At 42.7% G+C, this 24,701-nt stretch overlaps 1 protein-coding gene across 2 annotated transcripts in view; it reads right to left on the reverse strand.

Annotated features, from left to right (window-relative positions):
- Positions 1-295: 295 nt before the first annotated feature.
- The window catches only part of ttc27 (tetratricopeptide repeat domain 27), a 172,286-nt gene continuing 147,880 nt past the window's right edge, over positions 296-24,701 (reverse strand). For both annotated transcript variants that reach the window (XM_080448617.1, XM_080448616.1), the window contains 5 exons: positions 23,667-23,832; positions 8,587-8,784; positions 7,841-7,952; positions 3,297-3,397; positions 296-2,714 (listed from right to left, as the gene is read on the reverse strand). In XM_080448617.1, coding sequence (XP_080304743.1) covers positions 2,577-2,714; positions 3,297-3,397; positions 7,841-7,952; positions 8,587-8,784; positions 23,667-23,832 — 715 coding nt within the window. In that variant the 3' untranslated portion in view covers positions 296-2,576. The remainder of the gene's footprint in view (positions 2,715-3,296; positions 3,398-7,840; positions 7,953-8,586; positions 8,785-23,666; positions 23,833-24,701) is intronic.

A 24,701-nucleotide genomic window follows, 5' to 3' on the forward strand; every position in this document is an offset into this window, starting at 1 on the left:
TACTTCATCTGGCTTGCAAGGATGTTGTCAGGTCCTCGCTGAGAAACACCAGGAATTCTGGGACGACAGGTCAGAGGCAAGACAAGCAAACCTCTGTTTGCTTATATCAAAGGCTGTCCTCCACAATGCTGACCTAATGGCTGCATAAGAACCACATGATGTTTGTCTCTGAATACCATTTGGAAGAGCTACAAGACCATTAAAGTCTCTCTCCTGGATGTGATATCAATTATAATGCTAAGATGGATGATGAAAGAATCCAAAATGAGCCAATACGTTTTTTTGTGGTTTTTATTTCATCACTGGTGTTTTAGGCTGGAAATGTGGCTTTGATCATTTAGTTTGGTATGTAAACAGACAGCTGTGTAGCGAAGGGATCGTGGCTTTGAGGCTAACCAGTGCCTCAGGGCATTGTCATGTACTCTATCATACCTGTTGATTCTCTTACACTTTGTGACACTTTAACATTCCAAACACCCGGCTCTGAAATGACAAACACAATGCATTTACACCATGGGAACAGAGGTGAGTGGCTTTACAAATACAATACCACTAGAGTACATGCTCCTATCTGCCTTTTATAAAAAGCCCTTTACAGCCCAATCAGTCACCCGCAATAGGTTTTCCCTTCAAAAAAGAAAACACAGGCCATCTTTTCAACTGTGACAAAGCGACAGAGGCAAAGGAAAACATCACATCTGATGGTCATAAAAACAACACAGATAAAAACCAAAGCAATGCGGGGGTCATCTTCCCATTGGGAGAGAAGAAAAACCCATCAGAGTGAAGATGGTGGGATCCTCCCTGTGCTATAGCTGCAGGGCATGGTGATGAGGCCAGATACATCATGTGCATGTGTGTGCATCGAAGTGTGTGTGTGTGTGTGTGTGTGTGTGAGAGAGCATCTAGGCGTTGAACATTTTCTCACCTCTCTGTCGGAGGACCGTGCACTGAAGGATTGTACATGTGTGTGTATCCAGACTAGCGAGTAAGTGTGTGCATCAAACAGGCGCGCACACACCAGTGTTGCCATGTCCGCTTATTATAAGTGACTAAGGGTAAATATTGGTAGTTGCGGGTTGCGGCTTTTTGGGCTCGTTTCTAAAGTAGTTGCTCATTTGCTTCCAAATGTTTAATTATTATTTAAACCAGTGGTTCTCAAATATTTTCATGCATAGATCCCCAAATTAATATGTATTTGTCCCTAAATCCCATCTGAAAATGTTTAGTGCCAGGGAGCCCTGTACCAGATTTAGAATGTTTCAAAAAACGCTTCCAAATATTCCACATTTTATTTCAAGACTTTTTGACAATAGCAGCTCTACAAGCTCACAACTCGTCACGTGTTGTGAGCTTGCAGATCAGCCATTTTCAAATAGCCGATGTATACAGTATATACTATAGGTTTAAAGTGCTCATAGGTCTAGTTGCTTCTTTTTGGGCTTGTTTTCCTAGACCTGGTTGCTTATTCAATTTCACAAAATCTGGCAACACAGACACACACACACACACACACAGAGTGCGCGTGTGCACTGCATGGGATGACACGTTCATTCCCAGTGCCTCTGTGGTGATGAATGTCCACACTCTGAGCTCCTGTCTCTGGAGCGGCTCTTAGATTTCCCTCACATTCTTACACTTCTCATTTTCACAGCAGTCGGTGACACCACCCGCATACCGCCCTGGGGTTGGGGGCGGGGGTCCGGCGTCCCCACCCTCATACTGCCCTGGGGTTGGGGTTGGGGGCGGGGGTCCAGCGTCCCGAGCACACAGAGGGGGTTGTTAGAGGAGCTGGTGCACTGTAGTAGTAATAATAATGAGGCTATATGGGCTGGCTTGTTTTTCTGTTTATAATTTTTTATTCGTGATGACTGCAAGGCAACGTTTTATGATTGCTTTCTGTCAGTTTTAAACTATAGAGTTCATGGTGTGACTGTTGGACTGTTAAAAGGCAAATCGTAAATCACTACTGAGGAGGAGTACGTTTAAGAAGAGGACTGTGGAATGGAAATACCTCTGTACTGTTACTGGCTGCAAACGCTTAAAATTCTATTCAGTAGCAGCTCTAATGATTTTTTTTCAACACGTCATTAGCTTGAATGAAGGCACATTTCGTTGAAATACAAATTGATTGGCTTCATTACACTTTCTGCAGAGAAATAAATTGATTAAACTGCGATAATCCAACATTTTCAAATCCAAAATGATCCTGAAGTGGGTATGGTACTTATAAGTACAATACTCAGTTTAGCCTCGAACCCTCGATGTCGATCAACATGAACCATAATAGAAAAAATACATTTTGAACATACATGAAAACATGAAAGTAAACATGAAAATAAACATTCCTTTGGCTTTACATTTCTAGTTTCCCATCAGTCTGTTTTATGCTCTTGCATCACAAGTAAATTGCTGTGGTTTGACTGGTTTGATTTTAACTCAAGAAAGTAGAAAGTGTGTGCCAAGCAACAGACACAGCTGAGGATTGTAAAGTTTCAGTCTCTATTCATTTAGTGTCCACTATTGGAACGTTTCCATAGTGTCTGGACCGCTGCTAGAGGAGAAAGGGCCTGTCATCATTGAGGAGGCTCATTCCGATTGGCTAGTAGGGGGCCACTCAGGTCCTGCAGCTCTGTGATGAGCCGCTCCAGTTCTGTGACACTGTCCCTTAGGTCATCGCTGATCTCTCCTGTATCCACGTCTGTGTGAGTTTGCTGAATGAAAAAGATGAAGGGGGAAAGGTGAAAGGATGCCGAGAGCCAGTGCTAGATTACATTTTAACCACTTAAACCTATACTTCGTTGTACGTCAATTAGCAAGAATCTCTGTATGCATGTATGTAGGACCCATGGAAGTGCAGTGTCGAGTGTGAATCCGATCAATTTCGCACTTGACGAGTGTATTGCCGAGAACCCAAAGGGAGTGCAGTGTCGGGGGTGAAGTCGATCGGAACAGCTGTTCTCCAGACAGAGCCCAGCTCAGAGCAATGTACATGTATTTTGAGAACCTTTCATCTGAATGACTTTACACTTGGCGAATGTATTACTACGGACAAATGGAAAAAAGCGTGATTTTGAGATCTGTTTCATTATACAAGGAGAGTGAATGGAATTGCTACTTCCAGCTTCTTGCTCACAGAGCACAGAAGCAACAGATAATTATGATGGAGAATATTTGGACGTATACGACGACCAGGTAGGTAGAGAACCCTACTGTAGGTACTAGCGAAAGTTGAAGGTCACTATAGACCAAAGTGGTAACAGACACTGTAGAGTGTCCGTCTGATTAAACAGTACCTGGGCTTTGGTGGCCAAACTCCTCAGACTGAGTCGTGTGGAGGACAGCATCGGGAGAGCTTCCTGGGGTTTAGTCTTCGTCTTACTGCAACTGATGGTGACTGACAGAAAGGGACACATAGAAAAACGGATTATTCATTAACCCATTAAAAACGAGAAAGCATCGGTGTCATTTTTTATTTTTGCGTTGGCTATTCAAATACAATGTTTGAAAAAGGAGAATACCAAACTGCATTAACATTGGTCACCATGTGCTGTTGTACTGTGCTCTCCGCTGTCATCTAATAAAGGCTGATTAAAAACAAATGTTTTTGACAAAGACTGAGCAGAACAGAGTTTGAGAGGAGAGAGGACGCGGTAGACTAACATTTAATAAAGTTAAATTGTGGATGGAATGCCGGCAGAATGGAAAATCCTGTGACACAGACATCTAATCTCACTTCATTCAGCAACTACGGACGGACACGCTGCTTAGTGTCCAAGGGTAGCGGTCTGTAGTTGCACTGGACAGCTCCCAAGAATGAATGCATGAAACTGCATCTAGTGCCGCGTCGGTACTTAAAAAGGCTATGCATAAAGCCCCATGGAACAGATACACAGGCAAATGTTAATTTAACGCGGCCTGAGAGTCAGAGTTAAATTAAAACTCCAGATTTTGTGAGGATTCTCCATTGTACTGTTCATGAGGAGGAGTGAAACGGAAACCTGCTTTCTGTAATATTGTAATATCAGCATTTAAGCACAAGAACCTTAGCACCCCGATTCTGGGAGGCAAACATTCGGCAAAAATAGCTCACGTTGTGAGCTTATAGATCGGCTTTTTTCAAATGAGATATTTCTTGGCGTAGAGGGAAAAAGGAAGGAGCCTAGTATAGACCCCTGGGGGACTCAACGAAGTATTCATGGTTTAAGTGTTTAAATGTTTCTCAGTGGGGATAATCAGTGGGGGGTCATTGACAGGGAGTCACAGGCTCCCCAGGGCCTCCAGGGGGTCTAGAAGGGATCCTTGGCGCCCCAGACCAAGGTGAACCCACGGAACCAATGGCTAAATGCATGACCAACAGATACCATATTCAGTGTGGAGCACAGGATGATGGATGGATGGAAAAAGGTGGGTGGATGGTGGGCAAAAAAGAGAGAGTGCACCGTACTCTCCCGAGGTAGGGTAACGAGCTAGTCACCCTTAACCCGAGGACGACCTTTCGGGATGAAAGAGAGAGTGACTGAGATGGGGGTGGTGGAACCGTAATGCCTGATTTATACTTGGATACGCATTGTGTCACACACCAAATATAGCAGATGTACAAACTCACGGCAACACTTGTGAGCTTGTAGATCGGCTATATCTGGTGAGCGACACCGGCCCGCAACCAAGTATGAGTCAGGTTTAAGAGATTAGGAGAAGAGAGACTGAACATAAGAGAAATACAAATGGAGGACAAAGTGGCAAGAGCGAGAACAATAGACAGATGAAACGGGGCTGCTTGAAGGCACATCATAATTCAATAAAAGCTCATTCAACGACAAGGCAGGATAATTCAGCTGAGTTGTTTACATACAGTACGTAGTGTAAAGAGTGTTCCGTTAACCTTCCTGATTTCATGCTATCTGGCATACTTTATTTAGTGGCTGAAAGTGTACTGCCACCTTCCAAATAGGCTCCAGCAGGCTCATCAATCATTTTCCTCGGGTCATAAAACTGCAGTCATATTCGCACTCATGTGAACGTGGTCTTGCGAGTTACCGTTGCGAGTCAGCGGCGGTTGTGCGGCTAGATGGCAAAATAAAGATGTCTAATGTAAACACAACTCTGCTGTGCCGTGTGATGGCATGCTGGCTTAAAGTCTTGTGTACTGTACACACGTCTAAACTGCCATTCGATTATGCATCTAATATTATAGTACTCCACGCGTTGGAAATTGTACCTTGAATACTCCAATTATAGCATTTATTAAAATGACAACTAGTAATTAGTGGTTACTTTGTGTTTGTGTGTGAGTGTGAGTGTGAGTGTGAGTGTGTGTGTGTGTGTGTGTGTCAGAGAAAGAGTCAGACAGAGTAGGGGAATGCAGCCTGTACCAAGTTGACCCCAGGCGGCTTGCAAATGAATACTTAGGCAACGACCTATATCGGCCAGGCCTGTTTAATCATCTCCCATTATCACTGTCCCCAACATCATGATCAAAAAGGCATTTAAAAAACCCACATCCAATAGCTCAATTAACTCTCCAGCAAACATGGCAACAACATCGTGCAGCGTCTATTTGGGTTCATCTTTTACAGTCCCAGAGTTAAATTTACACCGAGGATTTTACAGTTTACTCAATTGTTGGGCGTTTAAGAATGAGCAGCTTCCCCTTTTTGTTTAAGGTCAAATGTATAAAGTTTGAGTTCTATCGGGAATAAATTGCGCTGTGTTCTGAGTTCTGCACATGATAGACTGTCTACACACAAGGCTCCGTCCCGTGGTTTAAAAGAAGGGCTCCGAAAACAAATGATTGATTGTTGCTGCGTGATACTTGCTGGTCTGATGACAGAATATTGATAGGCCATTTCCCCGCAACGTACGGCTCTTCCGCTGTTTACCGAGTCACCTTTTATCTTCCTCTTGCACGCAGGGAAGGAAAAACAAAACAAACAAAAAACCAAAGCACAGAGCCCATTTCCCCTCTTCTCTCTCTCTCTCACTTTATCTCTATCTCACTCTCTCTGCTTCTTGTCGTGGCAAGGCGGCAAGCATTTTTTTCCTGCTTTCGCTGTGGCTGGAAAGGTCAAACTGCTGTGATTTATGAATGTGGTTCCCAGCTCTTCTCCCTGTTCTGGTTTATCTGTCCTGTAGACTTTCTTTTCATTGATGTCTTGTCACCCGTCCACACGGAGGCAGAATCCTTGCCCGGTGGGGGCTTTATGCTGGCCTCTATAGGGAGGGTGGGGTTCAGCTCTTTGTCTTGGTGAATCACTAGCAGCTACTCTCCTACAGAACGAGAGACGGATCAGAGATCTTCGCGTACCGATATGTCTGGTGACATCTAAACTAAAGCTGGGTGGAAATGTTTTTTATTTTATTTTTTCAATCCAATGTATAGTTGTTTGGGCAGTCCTTCATATTATGATAGTATCAGGATTGGTTCTCAAAGCAGCGGGTGTAGATATGTTAGTGCTGCTTTTCTCCACCGTCCAAAACCCATTCTTGAATTCAGATTTCAATATCAGTATCAGGAGGTGGAGATCACTGATCGTCTGGCTACGCAGGACTAAGTGGAACGGGACACATTGGGATTCATAACACACTGTGTGCGTCTGTGGGTGTGCGCATTAGTGAGACAGAAAGACTGAGCGATATGCGGTGTGCAGAGGATGAGATCATAGTGTGACAAAGAACAAGGTGTGTGTATCTGCAACTTGTGTGACCTGAGTAAAGATGAGCATCACTGAGCCACTGGGAGGGAGAGGGAGAGGGAGAGAGAGAGAGAGAGAGAGAGAGAGAGAGACACAGACAGACAGACGGAGAGAGAGAGATTGGGGGGGAGAGAGAGAGGGGGTTGCAAGGAAATACATAGTGACAGTGTAAGCCGTCTCATTGCTCTCTGTCACATTGCTATTCCTTACATGATGGCCCCCAGTAGCCCCCCCCCCGCCCCCCAACGTCCTGTCTAATGTTTAATTCAGCGCAGTCTCCTGTTGTAAAGAAACCTGGGGATTCGGAGATTAACAACTTTACTGGAGTCAGGCTATATAGGACACAATGCTGCATCTGCCTCACGTCTCCCTCTGTCCCCACCTTCCCTCCCCTCAGCCTCATCTCTCTCTTGTCTCATACCGCCATTCTCCCCCCCCCCCCCCCCCCCTCCACTCTCCACCCTTGGAGAAATGCAGGAGTAATAGTTATGGTTGGAGAATGATGGCTGGACGGACGGAGGGGTGAGCAGCTTGTTTGCCTTTTTTTGTGGTTGTTTTTGTTAGTTTTTTTTTACCATGTCCTTGTCCATCCATCATTGGTTTCCCCAGGCCTAGGGGGAGACGTGACATTAAGCCTGATCGAGTGCCTTGCCTCGCCTAAAGACCCAAACGCAACGCAAAGCATCACGTATGGCGATGGCGTGCCGAGAAATAACGTTAACAGCGTTGTTAGTGGAGAGGTTTGTGTGTTTTGTGTGTGTGTTTGAGTGTGAGAGAACGGCTAGACATTAAAGCCTCTGAATACTAGGAAAAAGAAAAAGAAAAAAAGAAATAGTAAAAATGCATTTACTGTATTATATCAAAGACTCCACTAAAATCTGAGTGAATATAAACATGCATAACTATTAATAAGTAAGGGGTATAATAACAGCATGGGTTCCCGGTGGATCTCAGACGATTAAAAAAAAATGTAGGGATGGCGGGACAATGGATCCGAGATTATGAATTCACATAACTAGGGCGATGCCCGTGGGGAACGCATGCCCCTCCGGTTATGCAGTACCCGTGTGTGTGTACCTCTGGTGTGTCGATTTATAGTGTGTGTGCGTGCGTGCGTGCGTGTGTGTGTAGGATGAAGTTCTCACCATTTCCCAGATCGACAGCTTTCTTTATAACTTCCTTGAAGGTGGCGGTGTCTTTCTCCCAGCCACCGACTTGGACTTCACAACGATGAGCCTTTGACAGGAACTGCAGTGCCTGAAACATGCAATGACACACACGATTATTGGTAAAGAATACATATTAAAAAATTAAACAAGCATTCAGAAACACACACACACACACACGACACACTCTCACTCTCTCTCTCTCTATACAGTATATACTCTATATAGTCCATGTGAGTCTTGAAATCCATCATACACCATGAAGCCAACGTCTTTAATATAATTTTGCATTAGCAATGAACCAAACAGGTTAATCCCCTAGATAAATAGCACTAATGAACATAGCAGAAACCATGGCCACTACAGCATGACTAGCCAAGGAGAGGGGAGGTGGAATGACAAATCATGGCGCTGCCATAGGCCATAAGGTTGCACTTACAGTGTGACTGGGGCCATAATAAAAGAATGGCTTCATCAACAACCCACTGCTAATGCCGTTAAGGCACTGCAAGCCATCAATCATCACACAGAGCATGCAGAGTGGCGTTAAATTAATCTGCCGCACATTCGTTACAATCACCTATAAGTTATTAATGAGCCTATAAATAGCTTATTAACAGAAGATGGGTCCATTATATGTATTACTCTTCCGTGCCACGTGTGATGCATCATGTGTGGAGTTTGCACTAGAATGAAAGGGATGAAGGGATGTCGTTGGCAGTGACCTTTTCATCGTCCTCTGGGTTGGTGCTGTGGCCGTCGCCGCACAGATGTGCATACAGCCGCCATATTTGGGCGTCGAGGCTGTGGCGGGAGGTGACGCGGCCCATGAGTTCTTGGACTTTGGGGCGGAGCGACACCATCTGCTCGCCGCGCTTGTCCGGTAGGTTCTCCACCACCGCCCGCACTAGAATCTCCAGAATCTGCAAAAAGGAAAACATGCAGTTGTGAGAGTTGCATTGGAATGTAAAGGAAACACTCCGGGCCTTATCATATGCATACCATATAATGGTGATGTCATGCATTGGCTATGTCCGTTGCATGTTTCTACATCCAGTCCTGTGTGGTCCAGTCCTATGGAATGTATGGAATGCATGTGCAAATAAAACATATTCAAAATATAATAAAACCCAACACATAAAAATTGTTCCGTGACTCAGAAACATTGCAGTAGTCCACCACCTCAAGCCGTGAGACATAAAACAACGTTACACGCAATGACACTCAGTAAGGAATGATTACCACGCACATATACATGTGAAACCAAAGCACACCATATAGCGTTACACATCTACCCTTCCGCCAGTAGAAGTTCCATACCATGTGTTTGACTGTGGCACACAGTGCCTGGGAGTTTTTAAGAGTGCCATCTGAGAGGGCATGTTTCACACCAGACAATCTTCTGCACGCATTCACTTTCATATCTTTGCACTAGAGCTGGATGAGTGCCATTTGCTCCTCCCTCTAGAATTTCAAAACATGTTCGGCACAGGCAGGATTGAAAAAAAAGACTGGCAGACGTGTGTGTGTGTGTGTGTGGCGTCTGTGCCGTAACGGAAAATAAAATACAAAAATAACCCAAACAAAGAAAGACAGATGTATTCATAATCACAAGTATCGTCTGGCAATTAAAACAGCTTGTGTAAACAGCCCGCGGCGTTAAACAATAACAAGACATGAATTCCAACCCCCCTCCAACCCCCCCCTCTCTCTTCTTGTTTACATATACTATAAATCAAATATTCTCTAATGGGAATGGAGAACAATGTCTTATCTGATGAAGAAAGAAAATTACTTTTGGAAAAGCGTAGGTGTGGTTAATGCAGACTGCATGCTTTCACACATACTATACATATACCAACACACCTTTCACTCAGTTATATACTTCAATGAATGACAGTGTTTTTGATATTCGATATTCTACAAATTCTCTATTACACTCTACTAGTATTCCATTACAGTTAACTACTCTGTGACAATCTTTCACTACACTACAGTCTATTTACTACTCTATTACACTCTGCTATTACTCTATTACACTCTTCTATTACTCCATTACAGGAGTCAGTGAATAAGAGCGGGGGGAAGGGCGGTGATATCAGAGGGAGACATCTCTGAGGTTCACTTCAACGTGCAGCCTAATAAATCCAGGAAGTGCCGTAGCGTATCGGGCCTCATCCTGTCTGCCCAGACTGCACCCTAAAATCCTCAATGTTGATTTAACTCTTGACCCGTACGGGTCAGTTTTTTACACTTCCAAGAACTAAATGAACACCGAGGATTTTGCTGTGGTGGTGCGGGAATGATTTTTATGAAGGCAATACCAATGTTTCTAGAAGGAGGCATAAGGGCTGGGAAACATACGGTACAGGGTAAGAGACAGAGACAGAGAGAGAGAGAGAGGCTGCTGTCAACTTTCAAAAGTTTATACCAAGCTAACCTTTCCTATATGGATGTATAACCATTTCTGACAGAAAATCCGTAACGGCTCTGTTTACACTTTTATTTATTCCCATTTATATTTAATTGTACATACATTTTTGTTTGTTTTGTTCCACTTTTGCTTTGGCAATGTAAACGTATGTTTTCTCATGCCAATAAAGCTCCTTTGAAATGAATTGAAATTGAGAGAGAGAAAGAGAGAGCGCATGGGGAGTCGGTGCTTACATTTATGGAGCGGAGAGAAGCAGACACTGTAAACTGTCAATACTATTGAGGCTACAGTGTGTACGAGTATTCCTTTCTTTACGAGTATGAGTGGGGTGTGTGTGTGTGCGCGCGATGACACACGTGAGTCAACGCATGGACGGTGGGATGGGGTGGTGGGCAGTGCTGCCATGTCTGCTTATTATAAGCGACTTTGGGCTACTTTTTCCTGTTAAGTTGCTCGTAAATTATCGGTAGTTGCGCGTTGCAGGTTTTTGGGCTTGTTTGTAAAATGTAGTTGCTTATTTGGCCTTGTTTCCTAATGTTTAAACCCAGTGGTTCTCAAATCTTGTGTATTTGTTCACAGACCCCCCCATCCCTCCCCCCATCGAAACATATTTTGTGCCAGGGATCACTGTACCAGATTGGGGTTTTGAAAAATGTTCAAAATGTTTCACTTTTTCCCCGCAAGATTTGTTTGAAAATAACCAATCTACAAGCTCACAAGCATGAGCGTTGTGAGCTATTTTCAAATAGCCGATGCATACAGGTTTAAAGTGCTCGCTCATGTTGCCTATAGTCGCATCTTTTGGGCTTGTTTTTTCATAGGCCTGGTTGCTTATTCCTCTCGCAAAATCTGGCAACTCTGGTGGTGGGGGCGAGCTGTTATTTCCCAGAAAGCAGCTCAGGTTCCTTTGAAGCGGTGGCCCTGACTAGCGGTGGGTCTGTCAACGAGCAGCGGGAGCCCCAGGTGTCTGCTGGGATATAGGGTTTCTTTCTACATTATTTCCCCCCTTTGATAGTTCCATGGGAAGGTTGGGAGCCAAGTCACTGAAACCCAACGCCCCGCTCACGGTGGGCGCTTGCTCGTGGCTGCTACCGTACGTCACTGGTTAAGTGGTGGTGGGGGGAGTGTTTTTGGCATTTGTTGAAACGCAATTATGCGTCTGAAACATGGTGAATTTGGAGGATTTCTAGGATATAATAGCATTATGTCATTAGCTGCCACAAAGCTGTTTGAGTGACAGACCAGACTCTATGGCCATCTCTCCAAAGTGTCACTGCTCAGCAATTATGACATGGGGAATCTTAAAAACCCTGTGTGCTATCTGATGACCATATGGTTTGCCCTAACCGGAGCTGGTTTAATTGTCTGCAGCACAGAGGATCCTAACTGCAACAACGCTCCTGTGCTATAATTAATGGGCTACTGTATGTACCAAGCAGCAGGTAGTACTGGCACACAAAATGTAAGGATTGTGTGTTTTTTGCATTGTATGTGCATGTGTGCAGTGGTGTAAAGTAACTAAGTACATTTAATCAAGTACTGTACTACAGTACAATTTTGAGGTGTTTTTACTTTACTGGAGTATTTAAATACTTTTCTACTCCACTATTATCTTTTACGCCGCTACAATTATTTGAAAATGTTTAGTGTCTAGTTACTTACAGATATAAATTATTATACTATAAAACATATATTAACCACTTTAGCCCTATTTTATGGCTACTTGAAAATAGCCATCTACAAGTTTGCGTCGCAATGCAACGCGTTGTGAGCTTGTAGATCAAATATTTTAGTACTTTTACTTTTGGTACTCTCTATATTATATTTTGTATATTTTGATGCCAATACTTTTGTACTTTTACTCAAGTAACATTTTGAACACGGGCCTTTTACTTGTAGCAGAGTATTTCAACATTGTGGTATTGACACTTTTACTTAAGTAAAATATCGGAGTACTTCTTCCACCACTGCGCGCGACGCGTGTGTGTAATCTGTGTATGTGTGCATGGAGGTGCAGATGAAGAGAAGCTGTGAGCAAACAGATGTGACATCTCTAAACCAGCGTGGACGTGTAAACAGACCTGAGAGAGACGGTCTCCTCACCATGCTACCAGCAGCACTGTGCTCTAGTCTGGACCCGTTCCAAACCATGCTACAGAATGTTGGACCAGTTCCAAACCCCTCTGCCGTCCAACTAGCACCCCTATCAGACACTTTACTGTAGCAGGCCACCCCGACAGCTGTGCTCCAACTGTTGGCTATCCTGAATTTCATTGGTGTTGTACACTGTCATTGTAAAAAAAAAATTATCACTTATAGATTTTAGAGTTTAGAGAGGAATTTATGCCTTCACATAATCTCACTGAGATACAAATACTGAAGATGTATTATGATGGTTTACCAGGGTTTTTATTTAATCATATTGATCGTGTATTTTAAATTAATTTGATGTGTAGTTGTATTGATTAAATGCAAAATAAATAGAATCAAATCAAACATAAACGCCCCTGTAAATAGTACAATATGTATTAAATGTATTTTGACGATAGACATTAGGATTATGTATTATGTATGATACTACCGTATGGTACACAAACCATGTTTTAACCATCTGACAAACACCAGAAGTGTTGCAGAGTATATATATATATTGTGACATATTATCACAACATAACTGAGGTGTCTAAACCTCTGTGTGCAGTCGGCTAAAGGAGCCTGTAAACTGTGAATAGTGTCAGGAGACACAGGTTCCTAGTGAGTGCAGGGACCGTTTCTTAAAACGTCTCCATATGTATTTAATTTGAACAGACGTGCATCAACAGCGTGTGTCCTAGAGCAGTGGTTCTCAACCTTTTCAGGCCTTGACCCCCCAAAATAATCATATTTGAACTGTGGGGACCCCCCCCCCTCCCCCAACCCGACAAGCACTTGAAATTGTAGAGTTACGGCATTACATGTATTTTGACAGATTAAATCCACAGATAGACATTGTGAAAATAGCCGATCTAAAAGCTCACGCCTCGCAACGCGAATAATATATTATTTGACAATTTGGCCAATGTTTGACCAGTTTTTAGCATCATTTGTTGTTTACGTTTGATGCAGTAATGGTCTTATTATTATTTTTTATTAAAAAGGTCTTAAAAGTCCTTAAATTGCCACTTAACTGTCATGTGGGCTCCAGACCCACATGTTGAGAACCACGGTCCTGGAGGGTGTTTAAAACTACGCTGTCCTCTCACCTTCAGATGACCTGTTCATGTTTTGAACAATCATCATCATTATAATAGATCTATGACGCAATGATTTATACACGTCGTATTTTGTAATTTGCTGACCCCCTTGAAAAAGGAGATGGTTTCATCTCAAGGGGTTATTCCCAATATTTCAGACATAGGACAGAAAGAGGGCGCTTATGTAAAGGTCTATCACTGTGTGTGTGTGTGTGTGTGTGTGTGTGTGTGTGTGTGTGTGTGTGTGTGTGTGTGTGTGTGTGTGTGTGTGTGTGTGTGAGAGAGAGAGGGTGTGAGGTCCGCTCTGGGTACAGCACAGAGGAAAAGGTACAGAGGAGGATGAATCCACCCATACGTCTCAACCTGCTGTCTCAATGGCATAAAATAACATCCCTCTCCCCAGGGAGTGTCTCTCTCTCTCTCTCTCTCTCTCTCTACCTATTTTTACCCGCTTGCTGAAAGCTGGCGGGTCTATGCAGAGGCAGACCTATGACTCATCATTCGACAGATTCATTTGCATTCGACAGATTTGTTCGACAGATTTGCGTCATTGGCTGTCGTTTAAGCCAATGGGGGATACTTTCCCATACTCTGAACGGGCGGCCTCGTCCTCCCAAGCTATGGGACTATGCAGTCCTCCGAGCGCTAGCCGAATTTGGCTAATAGTTAGCTTGTATGATGTTACTAACTAACTGTTTTTAGCCAAGCGCGCTACTGTCCGCTCCCCATTAGTTATCGACGCAAGTCGCGTTATTACTCTCGTAATTTTCATGTATTGTACATCCCAAAACAAAATTTATTCACCATGTTATATGGTGCTGTAATGACTTCCTATTTTCTCAACATAATACTGCCTTTCACGCGACCTGCCTTTTTACCCCCGGTCTCAGTAGCGGGGGGCGGGGCGGGTGCGGGGACAGACCGGCGAGTTGAGTGAAACGAGTTGGGGCAAACGCAGTCCCCACAACATCATTTACTATTCTGTGCCTATCGGTACATAACTCGGACGGCGGTAATTAGTATACATGGCAACACTAGTACGAGTACTTTTCCCACCACTGTTGCTGTTTTTAGCATGACTGCCCTGTTTACAAATGAATGACTACACACTACAACCAAGGTTACTGTAGCAACATTTTTCATGTAAGGTATGACGCTAAAATCAGCTGCATTTTATCAGAAAAAAACAGATCTACAAGCTCACAACGCATCGCCGCCTTGTGAGCTTGTACATCTGCTATTTTTTATTATGACGTTTTATTGAATACTTCATTTACAAAAGACATTAATGAAACCAAATGGACCCATTTGGGTTTTTCTTTCATTTAAGCCAGTAGTGAAAAGGGCTAACTTGCAGTTATGCATTACAACTCAAGCCTAGCTGTTTCAAACAGTGAAATCAAAAGACACGTTGTGAGCTTCACTTTTATAAAGGGTTAGGGTTACATTGCAGTATTGATACTTTTACTTAAGTAAAACATTACAGCACTTTTTCCACCACTGTTGATGTTTTTAACATGACTGCCCTTACGCTACCTGCATTCTATGGACTCACTTAGTTTATTGTGAAAACAGTTTATTTCTTTCATACATAAATGAATACTAACTGGTCACCACCGGTCTTTTGTCCAGGAACAATGCATACAACACTATCAACCAGTCCTCCTGGGTGTGTGTGTGTGTGTGTGTCTTGTCATTTTTGTTGTTCATACATTTCTAAGTGAAACACTGTAGTTTTGACTTGGGTAAGGGTAGGCTACATTATGAAGTAACTATATCAGCTGGTGAAAATAGCAGATCTGTCAGATTGTAGATCAATTTTTTTCACTATCATTGATATTGTACACACCACACACACACACACACACACACACACACATTATATTGGTAGCCAACCAATGAACCTCTGTGGAGTTATTTTTGTTGCATTCGAATGGCTGAGATTTTATTTTGATGACAACTTTTACATTTTGTGCTGCAGATTGGGGCAAAAACAGCCTGCCGCAAGCGGGTATATTATGACTTTGTCATTTCTTGTTTTGAGTGGTGCCAACCACTCCTACGCTTGACTTTGTCCTGGTGTCCGTCTGTGTGTCCGTGTGTCCGTATGAGCACGGCCTCTCTGTATGTTTGAGCACAGCCTCAACAGCTGCGGCTGATTGCAACACAAAGATGCAACCATACAGGTACAGGTACAGTACAGTACAGACCGTACAGTACAGTACAGTCCGTACAGTACAGTACAGTACAGTACAGTATGTACAGTACAGTACGTACAGTACAGTACAGGTACTGGTAGAGGTACAGTACAGTACAGACCGCACAGTACAGTACAGTACAGTACAGTACAGTACAGACCGTACAGTACAGTACAGTACAGTACAGGTAGAGGTACAGTACAGTACAGTACAGTACAGACCGTACAGTACAGTACAGTACAGTACGTACAGTACAGTACAGACCGTACAGTACAGTACAGTACAGTACAGTACGTACAGTACAGGTAGAGGTACAGTACAGTACAGTACAGTACAGTACAGTACAGTACAGGTACAGTACAGTACCGTACACACACACACACCACTTTTGAGTAAAAATACTTAGAGTAAAAATACTTAAAATGAGTAAAAATACTTAAATATTAGTAAAGATACTTTAAAGTTCCTAAACTGAGTAAAAATACTTTAAATGAGTAAAAATACTTAAAATGCGTAAAAATACTTAAAAGATGTTAAAATGAGTAAAAACACGTACAAATCTGTACAAACATTTTAAAGTACTTAAAATGAGTAAAAACACATTGAAGTCATCAAAGTCTGTAAAAAGTAACTAATGCAATGACCTCATGAAAGGCACCACAAAATTCCACACAGAATTTTTTTTTCTTCTTTTGGCTTGCTGAGAAAAGTATAGGCCTCCCAAGTTGAAGTTCTACAGTAGCTGAGATGTGCTCTCTAACAGTGGTTCTCAAATCTGGGTGTGGGGACCCCCCCAGGGGTCCTTGGGGGGGGGGGGGGTTCCCAGCAAAATGCGTTAATACAGCATCACATTTGAACCACTTTATCCAAATTTTATACATTGGCTATTCAAAAGTAGCAGATATGCAAGCTCACATCACGTGTCACTTCGTGCCGCCCTGAGAGCTTGCACATCTGCTATTTTTGAAAAATCGTTTAAGTGTTTGAATAGTTTTGAATCTCCTCTTCTGGGGGGTGGCTCCTGGCACAAAACATGAATGAAATAAGTCTCATAAGTACTGTAGCTGTTGGGGAGGGAGGGGAGGGGAGGGAGGGGGGGGCGGGTGGTCCACAACCAGTCTCAGTTGGGGTGGAAGTATAACAGAATGTGTACAACTGACGTCTTTCTTTGGCTACGGGTGGGAAGCCTTCCTGCTCTGTCTTGTAGGTCATTCCAACATGGAAGTATTTTCATGGCTGTCCGTTCAATTTGAGCATTTCCCCCCCCTACAAAAGGTGAATGAATGTGTCAAATGAATACAAAAAATGACCACGTCAAATGTCCTAATTACTCATTTTGACTCTTTCTACTGCTTATCAATGCAGCGTGAAAAGCGTGACAACTTCAAGAGGAAAACCCTATGATTTCCTCATGGATGGCTCAGTCAGAATCAGATTCCCGCTGTGTCTGGTTATGGTGTGAAGAGAGGAAGTAAGGTGAACGACAGACTAAAGGCATGGCGGTTTACGTTAGTACAACCAATTGAAATAACAGTGAGAGCAATAAAAATCGAACCTGAGCAAAAGACAGTGTGAAGTTCAATTTATTCTCCGTTCTCCGACGGTGTCAAAAAGAACTGATCTAGAAGATAACAGAATTGTTCTTTTTAGCAAGCAACACCGTTGCAAGACTATAAATGAAGCTTAGCTGTGTGCTCAGACATGTACAGTACTGTATATAGACTGTATATAGTATTGTATTTGGAAGCGTATTTTATAATTAGCGCCACTGAAGTTCAACCACTGTCAATCTGGTGTCCATATATTGGGCGTGTCATTATAGGCAAAAAGAAAAGAAAAAGAAAAGTTGCCACAATTTTCAATATTGCTGATCTTATCTACAAGCTGATGCGTTGTGAGCTTGTAGATGGGCTGTTTTCGGTATTCATCGTATGACAAAGTATATAAGACTTAAATGGTTAAAGGGCAAGACCACTTTTTTGAATTTTTTATAAAAAATAAAATAAAAATAGCACCAGGTTTGGTGATGTTCTATCTATATTGTCAGAATCGACTTTGCTTGCATTCGTTTAAGGGATAAAAGAGCTCCCCTGAGCCTCTTCACAGTATAATGTAAGTCTGGTGAGCATATTTTGAATTATCAATTTCTAATCAATGGAGCAATTATTTTTGACTATCACAACCCAAACCTCTACCACAGTGGTCTAGCCCTTTAAGTATGCTGGGTAATCCCACACTTCCATGCACTCTCCTCATGACACATTCTGTTGGAGTGGAATGCACTGTGCTGAGCGGCCGACTTCAGTTGTCTGTCAGTAGCCTCTTCAAAGTACTCTTTCATTCCTTGTCTATTTCAGTGTATGCTTATTCTAAAAATGTCCCCTGAAGACACAAAGGAAGAAGAAGAAAAAAACTGCCAAGATACAAAGACGTGAAATATGAAGACGGGAAGACGATGAGAGAGCGATGGAATGAGAGGGTCGAGAGAAAGAGGTGGGCTGACAAACTAGTGCTTCCGAGAATAGATCTGATTAAGTGTTTAACGGAGGTATGACGCTAACTGTCACCGCTGTTCAAGCAAAACACCCTTCAAAGGTGCCAGTTTGCTTTTGGTAAAAATAGCACAGCAAATATATATATGTGCCGTGTCAAATAAAGCTTAGGAGTGATGCATTGAAATTCTGACAGGTTTGTTTTGTTGGAGGGTGGATGAAAGTCAATTTAAATAACATTTCTGTGTGATGGAGGCCACATCAATTCTATCAAACCTGAGAGACTGTCGGCTTTTTTTGCAGTACAGACGGAAGGAGGACAGAGACAAGGAGACGGGGAGTGGAGTGAGGACCGAGCTTTGAGAAACCAGGAGATTTGAGAAAGCAAAGCCAAATCCCAATTACTTGGAGATCTTACTTCATTCAAGCAGCTGAAAGTCACATTCGGGCTGGCGCTGACCTTTTCATCTTGCGTGCTTTTACATTTCGGAGCCTAATTGATGAGGCTGCTTGCAACGCGGTAGGCATAAATGAATATTTCGAGCGAGAGAGAGAGAGAGAGAGAGAGAGGGGGGGATGGATGGATGGATAGATAGATGGATGGATGGATGGATGAATGGATGAGAGAATGGCGGCGGGATGACAAAAAGTGTCAATTTTTTGTACCTCCCATGGATTTGTAAAAGATAATTTAGAAGAGAATGCGTTAAAGTGACAGGATATCATGGTTAGACAGCACATGAATCATGATAACTAGTACAAAGGAAAGAACAGTAATGCGTGCATGTGTGTGTGTGTGTGTGTGCGTGTGCGTGTGCGTGTGCGTGAGGACTGGAGGGAAGGTGCTTGACAAGCGTGCATTCTGGCTCGATACAATCTGAAGGAACATGTTGCCCCATCATCTCTCTCTGAGGCACTGAGTTGTTATTTCAACCATTCCCACTGGGCTAAGATGTCTTCCTTAAAAGTTAACTGCTCAGAAGCTGCGGTACTGCATTTATTGCAGGGGTGGAGTAGGTGTGTGTGTGTGTGTGTGTGTGTGTTGGGGGGGGGGGGGATGTGAGAAATAATAACACTGAAATTGTTATTGCTGGCTTCGCCTTGTTTATTTGACGCTGACGCTTAATTTTCTACTTAGCATGCGTTGGCAGATATGCAATTAGTGAGATGCAATTCAATGAGACTTTTTCCCCCAGTTTTTGTAAATTATTTCGAAAAGGCAACCCCAATGAAAGAGATTAATTAGCACTACCGGAGAAAATCTACATATAATTTGTCTTTTGAAGAGACATTACCCCCTGGGTATATCACACAGAGTTACCATGTGATTGGAGAGCTTTCTCCATGTTAAAAGGAGACACTAAATCAGCTTCTACTGGTCCCTGCGCCCTAACTACATGCAGACTTGTGACCACGACCGTGACTACAGATGCCATAGCCCGTGGCTAAAATGCAAATAAACAGCTTAATTTGGGGAAAAGTGAAAAAGCAGCTTGTTAGTCACTGCATAGGACAATGCACATGTGCATTTTCAGATTGAAAATTGGCCAACTCACTGAAGAGAAAAATGCATGAGAACAGTCACTTAGAGGTAGGGTAAGTGATATTTTTTGGTAAAAACAAAATGTGGGTGACAAACTTCCAGCCAATCAGGCTACTATCAGAGAACCCATTTATCAGCTTAAAATGTATAGTGTTCTAGTTGCAATTTTGTCTGCTCATTTCTTTCTGTCATCACTTCCAATTCCACTGGTTTAATCTGTATCCTGTGTGAATTCTCCATCCTGATTGGATAAAATTGGTATCCCGACCTGAAAATGCATGTTCTGTTTAACTCATTCCCTGACTAGAACGACTAAAACGACTTCTGTCCTTTAAGCCCTGTCTGCCAAGAACGACTAAAACGACTTTTTTTTTTTTCTTCTTTTTTATTTATTTATTTAACCCAAAGACCAAGGAGATATGATTTTTCGAAGATCTAGACTCCCATCCACTTCCTTGTTAACTTAAAACTTAAACATTTTGTATCTCGGCTCCTGAGTACTTTTTTTTTTCAATGAAAAATCTCTGGCAGTGGGAAAACGCAAAAAAAAAAAGTTCTGGCAGTGAATGAGTTAATAAAGAGCTGGAGAGACATGGAGAACCCTGTTACTGAACAAACACTTTATAGCAATGAGTACTATGAGAATATAGAGCTATTTAACACTTATTTTAACTAAAGAATATCACTTACCCTACCTTTAACTGTATAAATAAATATCCCCATCTGCCGATTGGTTGTGATGCCACCCAGACACCAAAACCAATAATCAATTACAACCACCCATGGCCATCCGTCCGGAATATGGGACAGCGACTGTTAAAGTTAAAATACTGCATGTCCTTGCATGTGATTAATGATTAATGTGCAATTTCAGATCGATTGGCCAACCCACTGAGGGGGGAAATGCATTGGATGAGGATGGACAGAGTCTTGATCGAGCGACAGAGTTCACAAAAACTATGAACATCTTAAAATTGGGAAAAGTGGAAAATCAGCTTCTTCACTCCCTGCATGTACTGTAGCAATAGTCAACACACATTGTTTGTTCATTGTTCAATGGACAGAGTTTTGTTCATTTTATAGTAGGATGTCAGTAGAGAATGCATTTCATTCAAAAAGCACCTTCACCAGGATTTAGGCACTGCATATACAGTAACAGGCAGGAGGTATTTTATAAGCACTGAAAAACACTACAACAAAGGTTTGGAATTTACTTCAAATGATTAATGTGTCCAATTCTGCCTCCCTGATCTCAAAGAACCACAACACTGAGGTGCATGCTTCTGGTTAGCACTGAGATGACCCTCAGTTGCTGATAAATCATATCTCAGTATTGAGATGTGTGTTCACTGAACCAACCAGGGTAGCTTATGGACTCTCCTTAACCACCCAGGCACCCGCAACAGTAGGTTATTCTCATGTGCAGTTTACTGCCACCATCAAACAAGGCACATACTGTATATTTTCCATTCCCTGGGGGGGCGCTCTCTAACTCTCTCAGCCTCTTTCTCTCTATTTCTCTGAGAGGCCTCAGCCTCGGTGGTGGGTTGGGGGGTTGTGGAGTGGTATGCCCTTCTGTGCTCCATTAACATATGGTACTTTAATCATTACAACGACTCCCGTTACTATTCATATATAAGGGGAGTCCTTATGGGATACAGCACTGGCATTAACAATGGAGACACCTTGTGAAATTGATGGAGCAGATGGTCCTGTGTGACAGAGTATAGCACTGTGGGTGGCAGGTTCAAATCCCTAGCTAGCTGGACAGTACACCGTCTGCTGTACCCAAGATGCTAACAACACGTGGGAAGACCACAACTTAATAGATTTACTTCTAAAATCATATGAGACATCACAGCTCCTTGAACAGTTATTTAACTCTGTGTTGGAAAAAAATTCTGGCAAATGTTTCCAATTTTGACTTCTTTTCTAAGTCAGGAAATCTAAAATGGTGTACTGCCACCCATTAATTACTCCAAGTAAAAACTTAATTTCACCAAAGTCATTGGAGCTGCTAAATGGAATCAACACATAACTGACTAGGGATCAGAAGCCTATGACAGAGTCTATTAAATCTGACACTGGTGAAAAAAAAAAACTATTTCACCAACATTGGAGATCCTGATTAGAGTCTGATGAGGTTCTTGGCCCGTTGCCTACAAATATTTAACATAAACAGCTTGCCTCCAAACACCTGGACACCAAACAAATGGGGGGGTACAGTGTTTTTGGATTATACTTTGCTAGGTTGTGTAGTTCCACAGTGTGACATGGGTGGCGTGATAATCTAAACATTTGATTTGCTGTTTGACAAGTATTGACAGGTAAAGAGCAACACCACTCCACTGAAAATGTGCCGATAATGACCCAGCTCATTCACATCAGTGGTATTGATCCTCTGTCAAGTTAGGTTTAGCTTGTGATTCCATGCTTTATTTCCTAGTCATATACTGTATTACCAGGAAGTGCAGTTGTTACCCGAAGGAATAATAATAATTAGAGGTGAAGCAATTAATTGATTAATCGTAAATCTTATTTTACTAAAACTTAACCCTTTAATTTTAGCAAACAAATCGAAATAGTCGAAAATTACAAATGTTGTGCTATTGTATTTACAACCTCATCAAAATATGAAAGCTTGCCTTTGTTTCATATTTGAAAAAAAAATTATGTTTTTGCGTGCTGGATCAACATCCTATTATTAAAGTAGAAAACTGTGCTCCTTGGAGCACAGGTTTCCGCCAGGCTGGTTGCCTACCCAGGGCCCGCAAACGTATACATCTTGATCACTAGTGCCTGAACCATTAAGCACCAGAGAGCACGTGCTCCCCCACGCTACCATTGCCCCCCCCCCCCTGCAGAGGTTCTGCTCTCACACCGATCGGTCCAGCGGTGCCGGAGATTAGCTGTACACAGACAGACGGACAAACACAAACACACACACGAGGACGGATGGATGGGGGCGAAAATATAGTCTCGGCCACGCCTTCGGCCTGGCGGAGACAATGAACACATCTCACTGACATATACCGGGAATGAGGAAGGCTATGGATCCGTAGTCGTGGATAAGCCTGTCACAATTATTACTAAATCGTATCAACATAATCGATTCCATGTTGAAAATATGGACATTTTAAGTATAAAGTTATTAAATATGTCAGTCATTTTCTTTGTATACTTAGGTCATTTGTCAAATCTGCCATGTGCAACTTCAAAGCCTAAAAGGCAAACAGAAATGTAATTCTTATTCATATGCTCCAGTGTTCAACGGCAAAAACAAATTAATCGTTAATCGCAATTATTTGTGTGAAAAATGTCATAATCGTCATAGCCCTAGTCGTGGTCGTGGTCCAATAACCCGGACGGATGGTGGGTGGAAATGGGGGGAGTGACTCACGGGAGCAGCTACACACACACACACACACACACACACACACACACACAAAAACACTGGAGACAACACCAGCAGAGAGAGAGAGCTGGCTCAATGCTGCAAAGTTATAAAGGACTTTGATTTAAACACATGGCAAGCAGCAGACCCAGCAAGGCTGCTGTTGTTCACATAGTGTGCAGTCAATAAAGCGCAGCTTTAATTACAAAATGGTCTCATCAATTGTGTCGGCAAGAACTCACAGTAGCATTCAGTGAGCTGACCTAATGACAACTGGCGAACAGGGACATGTATACGGTTATGTGACCCTTCTAATGCCTTTTTCACCTTATAGCTTTGGGCTCTGTAGTCAAGGTAGTCAAGTTTGAGTGTGCACATTCTCGGTATGGACTAGTAGTATTAAGCAATTTCAATTTCCATTTGGATTCAGATAATCATTTTATGATCTAAATTAACCAGATTAATGGATTAACACTGGAAGATCACTGATATGACATTCATTCAGTTTTACCTGAAAGTCTTTGTATTTCTCCCTGAGGTCCATGAGACGGTGGTAGGCCTTGGTGGCTTCTGAGAACTCCCCGATGTCGATGCACACAGTGATGAAGTTCTCCCAGATCTGCCAGTGCTCAAAGTTACACTTCAGGGATTCCTGCAGGGTACGGAAGGCTTTGTCCCTACCGAGCAGGTAGAGGCAGGGAGAGAGACACACATGCGAACACACAGTTACACCCGAGTTTATTAGCTGTGTTGTGCACCAAATAAAGCCGATCTAAAGCTCACAATGCATCACAGCTATATAGACAATCCTAAGTGAAAAGGTTTCTAAAACAAGGAGGCTGCTCACTCATAATACCCATTTTGACATTTTGATAATGGAAATGTTGACGGAGAAGATGCAGTTCTGACAATGACGCACACACCTACAAACTGTATGCACACAAACACACAGACACATGTGCGCACACACCCTAACACCGTAGAGATTTTCTCACCCACGCACATCCATTTAAAAAACGGAAAGATGAGAAAAGTGCTTTGGCTGAATTAGTAGCAGCGCTAACCAGGTTTTAATAGAAGGTTCCCTGCTTTTTAATTTCAGGCCTGAAAGCACACAGGGTTGATTTGAACAGGGACCGAGAGAGAGAGAGAGAGAGACAGAGACAGAGAGAGAGACAGAGAGACAGAGAGAGAGAGAGAGAGACAGAGAGAGAGAGACAGAGACTGGGGAAAGATTCACTGCCGGAAGCTTCTGGTTTCTTTCTCAACAGAGGTTCTTCTCCTCTGCCGAAGGAGCTGTATTTGTGTGTCAGTGTTTGCTGCATTAGCTAGCTCATACTGTATGTGTCATGGCTGTAGACGGTGCTGGGCCAACCAGTGATTTGTGAATGCCATCTCTCTTTCAATGCCAGAAGATGGAGAGCATGGCCTTATAGAGGGAGAAATGGGACCATCGAGTTCATCCCCTGTGTGCGTGTGCGTGTGTGTGGGGTGAGCATGTGGTTATGTGGTCGAGCCCTCTGAGCTGCCAGAATGCCAATGGTTA

The sequence above is a fragment of the Gymnoscopelus braueri genome (assembly GCF_963280865.1).
Source record: "Gymnoscopelus braueri genome assembly, chromosome: 14".
In the NCBI taxonomy this organism is placed as follows: Eukaryota; Metazoa; Chordata; class Actinopteri; order Myctophiformes; family Myctophidae; genus Gymnoscopelus; species Gymnoscopelus braueri.